The sequence below is a fragment of the Apis mellifera genome, linkage group LG8, assembly GCF_003254395.2.
Source record: "Apis mellifera strain DH4 linkage group LG8, Amel_HAv3.1, whole genome shotgun sequence".
Lineage (NCBI taxonomy): Eukaryota > Metazoa > Arthropoda > Insecta > Hymenoptera > Apidae > Apis > Apis mellifera.
This window is the reverse complement of record NC_037645.1, coordinates 6,748,006-6,761,628: the sequence shown is the minus strand read 5'-3', so window position 1 is coordinate 6,761,628 and position 13,623 is coordinate 6,748,006. Positions and strand designations below refer to the sequence as shown.

The 13,623-nt window shown below is 30.6% G+C and overlaps 1 protein-coding gene and 1 long non-coding RNA gene across 6 annotated transcripts in view; one reads left to right on the top strand and one right to left on the bottom strand.

Annotated features, from left to right (window-relative positions):
- LOC412838 (alpha-mannosidase 2) overlaps positions 1-9,374 on the top strand; it is a 140,234-nt gene extending 130,860 nt beyond the window's left edge. For all 5 annotated transcript variants that reach the window (XM_396290.5, XM_006563772.3, XM_006563771.3 and 2 more), the window contains 2 exons: positions 5,126-5,594; positions 5,769-9,374. In XM_396290.5, the coding sequence (XP_396290.2) occupies positions 5,126-5,594; positions 5,769-7,911 (2,612 nt within the window). In that variant the 3' untranslated portion in view covers positions 7,912-9,374. The remainder of the gene's footprint in view (positions 1-5,125; positions 5,595-5,768) is intronic.
- LOC102655784 lies at positions 329-3,836 on the bottom strand. Its single transcript, XR_409765.3, has 4 exons — positions 3,107-3,836; positions 2,173-2,410; positions 1,108-1,306; positions 329-752 (listed from the first exon to the last, which is right to left on the bottom strand). It is a non-coding gene; the product is annotated as an uncharacterized LOC102655784 (long non-coding RNA).
- Positions 9,375-13,623: the final 4,249 nt, after the last annotated feature.

The following is a 13,623-nucleotide window of genomic DNA, read 5'->3' as shown; positions in this document are numbered from 1 at the left end:
ACAATTTTTTTTTCTTTTTTTTTTTTTTTTAACTAATTTAAAGTACAAGCAGTAAAACTAAAGAAATTTGCATGCAAAGTATTTTTAATTCTATATATGCTACTGAATTTTAATCTTTTCACAAATGAATTTTTTTAAAATGATGAGAAATTATTTCTTTATTAATTATTATTAATATTAGTATTTTATTTATTAATAAAAACATTTATTGATGATTTGTGAAAAAAATATAATATGCATGACAATATATTTATCAAATGTAAAAATATTAATCATTCAATAATTAATTTTTCAATAAAACTGTTTTTAATTTTTTTAAGGACACATATATGTTTTTTTTTTAAATTAAAAAAATTAAAATCTACAAAAAGAGTTAGAAAAACTAATGAATGTACACAATCTTAATTAAGATCAAAATATTAATAATAATAATTTGATCCTAAAATAAAGTCAAATATAATACAAGTTTATATATCTAGTACAGTTTCTTCTAACTATAAATCTCTCCCATTAAAATTGTTAACTTCAGCCAATGGTCTCGATCGTGTAGTAGACTAGTGCAAGCGCGATAACTCGCTTAATGCACACATGTCGTATCTAATGGGATATAATCAGTCGAGTACCGGTTGAGTGTAGTTTAATGGTTTGTTCACTCACATTAGACCACACCACAGACTTCTCTTTCGTGTTCATGTTCGATCTCTTCAGTCTTCCTTGTGTATATTCTAATCTGATAATCTTCTCAGGATAATCTATTTAGAAAAATATAATATATGATATTATAATAATTCAAAAATTGTAATAATAATATGAAAATTAATTTAAAGTTCAAAACGAATTGGTTCAAATAGGTAGTTAAAGCAGATAGATAGATTCATTAAATAGGAATTAGATTAAAATGTTAAATGTTAAGTCCTTCAATATATAATAATTAAAAAATTACACTACTATGAATTGAGAACATGAAATGCAATGAAAATGCATCAAAGTACAAAATTAGGTTAAGATTCGTGCAATGGGATTGAGGTTTAGTATTAGATTTAGTTTTCAGGTTAGTTTTTCTATTCAGATGACTATAATTGCTTACAATTTAAAATTTGAACTTACAAAAAATTTTCTCCTTCAAATCTTACAGCAATCGATTTAGAGTTCAGAACATAACCTCTTCTCTCCTCTCTTAATGAAACGTCTGCAATAAACTGAAAACCCTCTGGAGGCAGGGATGAACGCGCAATTTGCGGGCCAAGCCGGCTTCCTCGAATAATTGACGCAATTTCCGCGCTACAACCAACGGCCACCGATGACTCTGTGAATGCGAATCGTACGGACTAACGGACCGGTAACAATCCACCAGTGGACGTTAATGTTTAAGCACGCTCGAACGATTTCGAGTACCGCGCGTCTGAATCGAAAATACCTGTACAGGAATTGCTGTCGTCCTCGCGACATCGGGCATTAGGAAACTCGAATTAGTTTCGTGCTGGGAACGTTTAAGCACGGTGACAATTATTTATTTAATCGATTGACAATAATCGGATACACTATAATTTTGTATAATTTAATCTTTTTTATTGGGTTTATTTTATTCTTTCGATTTTTACGATTTCTATGTTTTTTTTTCGATCTATCGAGTTGTTTTTAATAATTGTTTAAGAGATTAATGAAACATTCCATCGTGGAGAAAACTGTAATAAAAATATTTGTCTTGAGACTTTTTTTTAATTAAATAATTATGAATTATTTATTATAACAACAAGACTTATACAAAATATTGAAATATTATATTAAATATTTTCCTAAGTTCCAGTTATATCGATTCGATTCGATTCGATTTGATTAAATTAGGTTAAATCAATCGTGATGTATTGAAATTAATTTTTATTTTTATTCAATCATTATATTCATAATAAAAAATAAATTATACGAGATAACAAGAAAATCATTTCAATTTTTTCAAAAAAAAATAATGCCTTGTTTTTTTACGAACAATTAGATTAATACGAATAAATATGACATGGTAATCGAAAATCGTTGCAATTCTCTGGAAACAATAGTGATTACGTGATTCACATTGTGAAAATCGAATTTCGTCAAGCACGAAACAATTAGAAAATCACTAATGAAAATGAGGGCCAAATCAAATTTATTCCATTAATAACAAATATTAACCACCTGTAATCCACAGTGAAATCTATGATTCCATCTTGCATCTTCGAATTACGAGGCATAAATTCCACTAGACATGTCTTATCGTGTTTCCCTTAGGGACTTCCGTCTGGTTGACCCAAATGCTTTCGGATTGACCCAGTTTCTGAACGTTCTCTAGGTATGCGTCTCGTTTATCTCCGCGGGAAAGTTCTCTTCCGTTTCATCGTTTCGGTTTTATCGTGGAAACATGTTGTATTCACAGCTGCGAAATAGGAAAATGAAAAAGATATCTGTCAGATAACAGCTTCAATATTAGATTGCATCACTAGAAGAATTTTTATTGCAATATCTTTGAACGAATAAAAAATTTGGGTAGAAGAATTTCAATATAAAATGATATTGTAATATTAAATTTTAGATCTTGTAGATGTGTTGCAGAATATAAATTCATCTTATGTATAACTTTGAAGTGTTCTTGAACTCAGAAATATAAGATTTATTGGAGTATATGTAAATTTAGGTTAGGATAAATGAGAATCAAAAGCAAGTTAACAAATAGGTTAAGTTAATAAATTAAATTTAAATTTTTACTTCATTAGAATGAAATTTTTATAATATCAAATTAAAATAGATTTAAATCTGAAACAAGTTAAATTAAGTTTAAGTTTGAGTTGTTTTTAAATTAGAATCAGATATAATTCATCATATTAAATCGAATTAACTATTTTATTTGAATTAGTTATATTAAACTAAATGATTATTACGTAAATTAAATTAAATATTCATCTTATTTGTCTATAGACACGAAAGGATTAGTGTTGCAAGAGGAACAAGCCAAAATCGATATGTGACAGAGACATTAACGTAAATCCGCAGGAACGTTGTACTTAGCCCAAAAGCAGCTCGTAGAGAACAGGTTTGAATCCATAGGATAGCGTGTGTGTTAACGCACACTTACTAGCACATCGTTGGCTGACTGTACACCAAGTGCATCTGTTGGTGGTTGTTGTTATGCTCTTGCTTGATTGTGTGTAGAGAAGGATTTTGAATACGAATTCGGTTCTGCGAAAATTTTGGGGACACTTCACCAACGACTATTACATTAGCGGGATAATTGGAGCTGTCTCGATTCGTCTCTCGAATAATAACATAGCCAAGATTATTATTTCCTAAAATAGAACGTTATATTTCATTTATTTAAATTTGCATTAATCAGATTACGTTGAAATTAAAATTTCTTTAAAACTTTCATATGAAAAGAAATTGAAAGTTTTGGAATAACTGAGTTTTGCGAGGTTAGGTTGAAATATTGATTAAAATATTTATAAAATTCGGTTAGAATTGGTTAGAATTTGAGATTTGTGTTAGATTTACTTAAAATACAAATATCATTAATCGAATAACACACAAAAAAAAACTATTCTCTTTTATTAAAAATGTCACTTAGCCAATTTTCAATGTTACACGTAAAGAATTCTATTCATCAGCGATATGCGATTGTTCCAATGGACTCAATCGATAATCGTTTATCGTAGAAAACTAGAAAGACCTTTGTAAATACGTTTTCCCTAGCTTCGAAAACATAAAGATCGAAACCATACCACAATAAAATAAAGAAATACACTACTATCATTACAAATTGTATACTATTCTGCGTTTTTTTTGTTCTTGCATTGTATACATATTTTTTTTATAATTTTTTTTTCCTGATCAAATTTCTCTATGAAATATTTTTATCGATTGTTAAAAGCGCCAACTATATTTTTTTGTCGATCAAAATAATTACAAAAATTCTCTTCATATGTAAAATTTTTAAATTAATTTTTATTATATAGTTAATAAAAACGAGCTTTTAATCATTAAATACATATATATATATAAAATTGTCACTAGAAGCTTTGTTGTCGATTCAGATAAGAATCTATCCCATTCCAAGTTATAAATTGACTTTAAGTCAACCATCGTGGAGTCAGAACTCAGTTTCTATCCTATGGCAATGAATGTGGATTAACTCCTCCATGTTACATAGGGCTTGTGTAGGATTGGTTTACGAGGAATGCTGTGGGTGAGAACTGATAAATAGATATCGATTACAAACACTACAACCACATATTGAAATAGGATTCTACTATGAGAAATCACGTTTTGTATTAATAATCGCTATTGATATTCTATAATCTATAAACTCTCACATTTTGTTTTCTATCATTTTTAAATAATCTTATTTAAATTTTAATCTTCTTTTTTTAATCTCTGACTAAATTTCTTTGGATCAACAATATCAAGAATATCAATAAAATTTGTATTTTATTGCTCCTAATAATATTACTCTTAATAAGTGCAACTTTGAATATTTCAATGTTAGATTTCAAAAAATAAGATATTTATCTTACATTTACATTCATTAAAAAAAATTCTCTAGATTTTAAAATATAAATTGTACGATTCATTTCCCTTTTCCATAGATTTCTATCCAACCGTCATCACAATACTCCAAAAATCAATCATAGTGATAAAAAAATTTTCAGACCGTGCACAAATTCTACTTTTTCAACGTGGAAGAAATCTCGATTCTTATTCCCGTGAAGCATAAGGTTTTAAATGAACTCCAGGAATATTTATTTACACGGCAATAAGTGTCTCGCAATCGACAACACGAGCGAATGATTCTCAAAAGACGATTTCTCAACCATTCCACGAATTTAACGACGTTGCTCGTATCGATCCTTTTGATTTGAACAAGGTTTGTGTCTCCACGCCTCTTAATGAGACCTGTGAAAGCCTCAAAAGATTCATCTAACTGTTCGTAGAATATTAAACGGTCGGCTGCTATTGCCAGTACAATATCAACACAGTAGAAAAGCCGATTATTTCCATAGTGATGCTGACTATTGTGGAAAAGATCTCTCTGTTTCTCCTTCTTGTTCTTAAACTCGTACATTTTTAATTGACCTGATTTATGTTCTTTTGACTGCAGGTCATCAATGGCTGAAAACGAATCTGGACATCATTCCTGAGTCTGGTTGGTCGGTGGATCCATTTGGTCATGGAGGTACCATACCTTACTTTCTGAAAGCATCTGGAGCTTCTGGCACGGTGATCCAGAGAATACATTACGCTTGGAAGCAATGGTTCGCCAAAAAACAATATGGCGATTTTATCTGGCTCCAGCCATGGGATCAGATTGGCAAAGCTGATATGCTGACTCACAATCAACCGTTCGATATCTATAATATCAAGCATTCCTGTGGCCCACATCCTCATGTCTGTCTCAACTTCGACTTCAGGAAGATTCGCGGAGAGTATACTGAATATTCGGTCAGAGCAGTGGAAATCACTCCAAATAACGTTAAACAGATGGCCGAATTGCTTTTGGAACAGTATTCTAGGACTGGATCGTTGTTCATGCATAATGTGGTGTTAATGCCACTTGGAGATGATTTCAGGTAAAATTGATTTTCTTGGTTGATGTAAAAGTTGCCAGAAATTGTTTAATTAAACATTAAATATAATAACTCGACTTTAGTTAACTTTAATGATAGTAAGATTCATATTAATTTAATAATTCGGACTTCGTTATTTATATATGTCTATAATGTTTATTTTCGTCTTTGTTGCAGGTATGATCATGCTATCGAGTGGGACCAACAGTATACCAATTACAAGATTCTAATGGATTACATCAACAGCAGAAAGGATGAATATAATGCAGAAGTAGTATTTGGTACACCTAAAGATTACTTCCATGAGATCAGAAAACGCATAGAGGATTTTCCAACTTTGAAGGGTGATTTTTTCGTATATTCTGACATCTTCAGCGAAGGTAGGCCAGCCTATTGGAGTGGCTACTTCACTACAAGGCCATATATGAAGATTCTAGATCGTGAACTGGAGGCAAACCTTCGATCAGCAGAGATTCTTTACACTATTGCGTTAAATGTGGCCAAACAATCTGGAAAAGATTTTATGTTGTATGAAACATATTTTGAAAAGCTGGTGAAGGCTAGAAGGAACTTAGGTTTATTCCAACATCATGACGCAATCACTGGCACTTCCAAATCTTTTGTTATGAAAGACTATGCTTTAAAACTCTTTGAATCTATATCAGATACGACCAGTCTGCAAAGTTTCGCCATTCAATCTTTAGCTGGAAGTCCAAGTAAGCCTAATTCCGTATACGTTTTGGCTGAATCAGATAGAGATAGCTATGAGAAATTACCAAAGAAGATACCTATTGGAATTAACGGTCAGGAAACGAAGAAAATAGTGCTATTTAATCCTCTGGCTCAACCCAGACACGAGGTAATCAGTCTAAAAGTCACTTCTTATAAAATCAGAGTTCTGGACACACAAAAGAATCCTATTCCGTATCAGATAGCTCCTGTGATGAATGCAACCAGTATCACTCATGATGTTTATGTTTTATTATTTGTGGTAGAGCTGAAACCTCTAGCCATAGCTACTTATCATCTTCAACAAATTGATAAAGTACCCATGGAGGCTATTTCTACAGTATATTGCAGTAGATGCGGCAAGGACAATGTATTTCCCATCAAACCTATGCAAGTAGGAGATGTTCAATTGGAAAATCAAAGGATGAAGTTGTTATTTGATGGTCAGACTGGTTTTCTAAAGAGAGTAACCAAAAAGGCGACTGGTAAAATTATGCAATGTGCCATTCAATTCGCTGCCTATCCGTCCGCACAGTTTCATAGTGGGGCCTATTTGTTCATGCCTGATCCTAATCTTCGCGATATTGATAAGGATGTTCTAGAAGCTTATACACCTCATCAAAAGATTTACATTGTTAGTGGAAGTCTCAGCTCAAGGTTGACTGTTGAATATGGGAAATTGTTAACTCATCATGTTGCTATTTACCACAGAGATGACGGATTGGGCGAAGCAATTTATTTGAGAAACATTGTAGACTTTGAAACTCCTCCAAAAAATCGTGAAACAGAAATGTTCATGCGATTGCAGACTGATATACTCAATGGAGATCCTCCAGAGTTTTATACAGATTTAAATGGTCATCAGATGATCAAGAGGACAAAAATAGACAGGATTGGCATTGAGGGCAATTATTTCCCCATCACTACTATGGCCTATATAGAAGACACTAATCACAGACTTACTCTTTTAGTGAATCACTGCCAAGGAGCAGCCAGTTATCAACCAGGATGGTTAGAAGTTATGTTAGACAGAAGAACATTATATGATGATTCCAGAGGAATGGGTGAAGGTCTTTTGGATAATCGAAGAACTATCATTAAGCATTGGTTATTGCTAGAAGACATTATTGGGGAAAAAGACAAGTACTCCAAGCCTTCACTCTTTGCTAACCATTTGAGCAATGCTCTCAATTATCCTGTGAATATTTTTGTGGTTGATGGGACAGAAGGCGATATAGCAATGGCACCAGAGGTTAGGCTACTTAGTCAGAGTTTCCCATGTGATTTACATTTGCTAAATCTTAGGACCAATCATGATCAAAAACTGCCACATTTCCCTGTGAATAGTGCTCTGATGGTGCTTCATAGACAGGGTTATAGTTGCTCCGTGGGAGTTGATATTGCTTTAAAACACTGTCCACTAACAGAGAAAATCGGTCAGGGGACATCTTTCTATAAACTAGCAAATCTGAACGTGACTAAAACCTCGCTAACTGGCACCAAGACGAAACAGAGGTTAAAGGATGGCCTCCAGGAGGTGAGCTTACAACCTATGGAGGTGGAAACGTTCAACGTGAACTTTGTCCAATGATCCTAAATCCAACAGAAGCATTCACTTGCCTTCTGAACAAGACACTGCCCTAGCAGATGCTACCTCTTCGGATCTTCGTGCAATCCACTAGAATCAGAAAGGGGATTATTCTGCAAATGGCGCTGAAACCATGTTCTTCTTGCCCCTCGTTTTTTACCTTGTGTTCCATGGTCAATTCAGTGTACATATTAGACGCCACGATGAAATTGACTGTGTTTGCACCAGTGTACATACACATACATACACACCAGGTCATCACATACTGTACTATTTCATTTTTGGGTTTCCAATTAGACAGGCAAGGATAGGAAGGGAGAGTCAACGTAAGAAAAGAAATTATACAGATTCAACTGTGTCTTCTGACTTCATATTCTCTCTAGTTCACAAGTTTTCCCGTGCATCTCGAATTAACTACAGAAACATAGGAGATTTTCACACTCTTTCTTCTCTGAAGTCTGATCTTCATAAAATCATTTATCTCTATATTAATCAATTTTTACATCTAGATATTTCAAAGAGATTGTTGATCTAAATCAGGCTTCAGAAATATGCCAAAACAGATCAACGACGCAATCAAATAATCAAAATATATTACAGATTAGTATATCTATTTAATAAAGATTTAGTTCGTACGAGGCGTACGGGAACTGTGTGAATTACGATAAATAATGTGCTCCATTTAGCCTGAACATTTAAATATCTTTGCAGAATTTAAAGATAGTTTATTGGAAAAAACTAGCCAAAAAAATTCTTATTATTCTAAAATTATAACACATTACCGTTACAAAATCTTAACAATTGATATTCTTTTCATAAATAATAATAATCTTTTTAATGAAAATAATATTACAAATGTTGAATAGCCTATAAAGCTCAAATCTTTAAAATTCTTGTAAAGTTCTTAGTCACTTTATAACAGGACAATAATGTTTGCTCCACAAAAACAAGTGACTTGCCCGAAAAATATACAAAATGCTCAAGCCAAATGAATCACCATGTGAAATATTATAAATAATATATTATATTGTACATATCAATCCAGGACTTTACCTTAGACCGTATATTGTGATAGCGTGAGATATATAATGTAAATGGTATATACCTATTTTCATATGCAAAATCTTATACGAAAAGACTCTCTCTTCCTTCACCAGGCAGAATTATAAAGAGAAAATAATTAATTAGCCAGAAAATACTGGTGACTTCCAACGCTCTTCCAATTCTAGCGGGGACACAATTTAGTTGAGCCTAAAGGCTGGAAAGTACCTATTTTTTACTTTTGCTAAGGCGTATCCGGCTAGAGAGGCGAAAAGATTTGATCAAGCGTCCGCTGTATGACAGACTTGTGTAAATACTAGATTAATTAGCGGAATAGAAAGTATTGAACGGATTCCATGCAAATCCTGTGTCACTTTCTTAAAATCTATAGGCCAGTGAAGTATATTTCTTGGTCAAAAAAAAAATTAGGCTCTTTTTAATCTATAAGGTTTCCCTTGATGAATTCAATAAATTAATTTAAAATTGAGGAATAAAATTAAATATTTGTTATATTCAATTGTTAAACTATTTTAACTTTGTCTGTTGAATATTAATTATACAAATTTTATCAAGAAGCATCTAAGTAAAACATTTATTAGAATGAAATATGTAAAATAAGTTTTACTACTACTTTAATATATTATTTTATTTTATTAATTTTATAGAACTATAAAAGTTTAATTAATATTTTAAATTTTTAGAATTTTTAACTCTCTGGCAATTTTATTTTCCAAGGGAATCCTAATGCAGACAATGCAGACAATACAACTTGATAATGATACAGATATAATTAAGCTCAGTTTACTGAGGTTTTTGTTTTTTAATTCGTATTATCAACGATTTTAATAATGTAAACAAGATACATTAATGGAATTAAAATCAACTTTTAATAAAGTTGAAAACCAGAGAGAAACAAAAATGAAAAGAAACGTTTAATTTTTAATTTTATTTTATGCCTTTATATTCTATATATTTCTATAAAAATTGTAAATATATAAATTAAGTTTTAATAATGTATACAGATTAAGATATTATATACAATTATTGTTTGAATTTTTTAAATACGTTTTTAAAAAAATTATCAATTTTTATCAAAATTATTATCAAAAATTTGTTTTAAAGATTTTAATATCAACTTCAAAAAAAATAATTTAATTTTAACAAAGAGTCCGCCTATATCCTCTAAATAGGCCAACTCAAGAAAGTAAAAAAATATTAAATTTTAATAAAATACGTGACCATCAGGAAATTCGCGTTGGAATACCGCGGAAATTAGATCAAAAAGAAAAAAAAAAAATGATCGCCGGAGATCCGTGACTGTCCTTGTAATGATATTGTAATATATTACATGTTTGTGCTGTCTCTAGAGAAGAAAGATCTATATTAAAGATGGTATATGTATACATACGTGTACGTATGCACATGTTATTTACATGTGTAATACACGTATATAGAGATATATTTGAAAATTTGCTAGGACTGCCCGCAAGAATAGTTACTTGCGAGTTGTCCAGCCGACGAGGACAATTATACACCACGATATTCTTTATGTTATAATGTAATATTATATTTATTGAATAAAGATAGTAACTGACGTATTTTAATTAAGAGAATCGAGCTGACTTTTTCCCATCTCTTCCTTTGATCAAAGATATTTCAAAGTTCTTAAAAATATAATTGCATATTACATTTTATATATAATTTTAAAAATATGAAATCCTTAATCTTCCAATAAATTAAAATATTATTATTTCAGTTTTGCATTTTTTTAGGTGAGTTTCAAACAACTGCAATTTAATGCAATTAAAATATAAACTTTATAGATACAATCTTTTCTCACAATGTTTAAAAATAAAGAAGAACTTCAATACTACTAAATTGTACTAAAGTGAAAGAAAAATAAAACCAAGAAAATAGAAATAAGTATCAAGTCTTGAATTAAAGTTTATATCAAGAAGAAATTCTCATTTAAGAAAAAGTGAAATACAAACTTGTTGTATCAATTTAACTTCTTCAATTAACTATTTCAGTGATATGCATTAGCAATGGAGAAACAGGGATACGATGAAGAAATAAGATCTAATATCATCTGACTAGCAAATCTATAGGCAACGTATGATAGTAAATCAATGAAGCGACACTCCCTCGTCGAATATCTGGGCTAAGCTTTAATCGATACGATTCCTTGACATAATTCTCATTAACGAGAGTGCGCGATACCAGCTGATATACTGATAAACGCCATAAACGCTAGTTCCTTGGCTGCCGCGATTCGTGGGAAGAAGAGGGTTAGAGGGTCATCAACATAAAATAGAAGATTCATTTGCATTCCTCTTGATACCTTAGGAAATTACCTCTACTCTGCCAGGATATTTAACTCTAATTGCATGGAATAATTTTAAGGAAAGGAATAAATTATCATTAGTTTCATATTATTTGCTAATGAATATATTTTCTATTGTAAAAGTATATATTTATGTATTTTCTATAGCAGAAGTATATTACTAATATTATTGATAATTTTTAAACAGAGTTTCATTTATACAAGTGTCTACAGACACTGTATTTAAATCCAAATTTAAATATAATAGATAAAGAAAAAAAGAAACAAAATTTAAAGATTAAAATTTTAATACCAGACTTTTATCTTTAAATGTATAATAATAATTATACATAATTAGATTTTAATGAAACATTTAAATTAGCTTGCAATTAGCTTGAACGTTGTTTCAATGTGAAAATAGTTTAATGATAAAAAATCTTCAAGAGAGAAGAAAATTAATTCGCAAACGACAGTCGCGAAACTTATCATGTCGAAGAACTAACAATGTGTTCTCATTGTCATTAATTAAGGACGTCAGGAGGACATTGAAAGTGGTGAAGAGAGGAAAAAAAAAAATCGATGTTACGACTGTCAGTTCCACAGCTGTGTCTAACGAAGCTCGGATAGAAACTCCGGCAGTACGGAAATCGAACCAATTATAATTAAAAGTTGTATAACGAGAAGAGTCTCTTAACTCTTTCCTATCTCTAATTCTAATTTTTTAATTTCTACGAATTCATACAAGAAATCATATTACTTATGTTCTTCAATAATTTTGTTAATTATAATATTTTATAATTATTATGTATATATAAGAAAAACAATGGTTATAATTTTAAAATAAGATTAAAAGAGACATTTTTTGATTTTACTTAATTTTAGAGATATTTATTGTTTATGATTGAAAGAGAGTTTAAGATGAATTAATAACTAAAAAAGTTAAAAGTTCTAAAAATTCTACCACTTTGAAGCAATAATCCAGTAATATCGTCGTTCTTCTAGACTGAGAAAAGAGAATAGAATTTTTTATATCGGTCAAACCATCAAGTGGATTGTTAGTCGAGGTTTAACAATATTTTTTTTTTGTCGAGACAACGGGTTATTTTCATGTAACTCGTAAAACTCGAATGTAATATCAGTACAAAAAGCTGGAAAGTAGGCCAACCGTGTAAATGACCTCAAATGAAATGCATTCTTGCATCCAGACAAGTTTTTTTTCTTCGTACAGTCGCTGGAAGAACCAACGTTTTATATTATAGATCTTGAAAAAAATTTGAACCACTTCGTTAATTGTTACAACAAGATATTTTTTAAATATTTAATTACTAAATCTTAAATTAAGAAATTTAATTAAATAATAAAATTTCAAAAATATTTTTTCTCTGATCTTCTTCAATTTATTTAAAAAATTCAATTTTGAAAAATTAAAAGAAAAGCATAAAGCTTATTAGAATAACAATCCTACAATATTTGAAAAATATTGTATTTTAGAATTATTATTATCACAAAGATAACAATTTTTAAAAATTAGCAGAAGAACATAAAGGAACAAGATCATTTATTTAATTGTTTCATTGCTTTTATTTTTAAAGATATACAACACAAAAATAGAGTACAAGATGAGGTAATATGATCAAATGCAACTGAAAATACCATGAGAGGAAATGATAAAAATTGCAGAGATAAAAAGGAAGTCATAAAACGTCGAGCTCCCAGTGAGTTAAAGACACTGGCAGGCTAAACTTATTTCTGAAAAAGACAAGGCGTCTGAAATTCCCGTTTCTGTTTTGGAGCTATCAAACTGGAGAGAAACTTCGCCAAGCTTTTTCCCAACCTCGACAATGGCCCAGTGAAATAAAGACGCGAAGACTTTAATAACAGAGACCAGCAAGGGAAGGCAGACAAATAGCCGGCTTTCCCTTTGTGCTGTGAAAGAGGCGCAACCTCTTTTTCTCTCTCTTTTTCTTTCTCTTTTTATATTACCCTGCCAAAGATATCCCGCCAGAAATTTCGTTTCGAAGCCTTGAAGTGTCGTTAATTTGTATGGAAATACAGGATAGATTATAAACCATAGGTTGGCTTTCTTAAGATATCTTGAAAGCAAATTATTCCAGAAAGAGATGGTGCATAATAATGAAATCATTTTTTAATATTCACCGCGATGTTTTCTTTCATTCTAGTTGGCATTAATGTTCTCATAATGAAATATAAAAAATAAAATTTTAAGATAAATATTAAATGTTATTTTAGTTTTTTGTATTTATATGTTTTATATATATATATATATTTTTTTTACATATTTTTGTATTTTTATACATATTATTTATCCCGACAACGGCTGACTTATAATG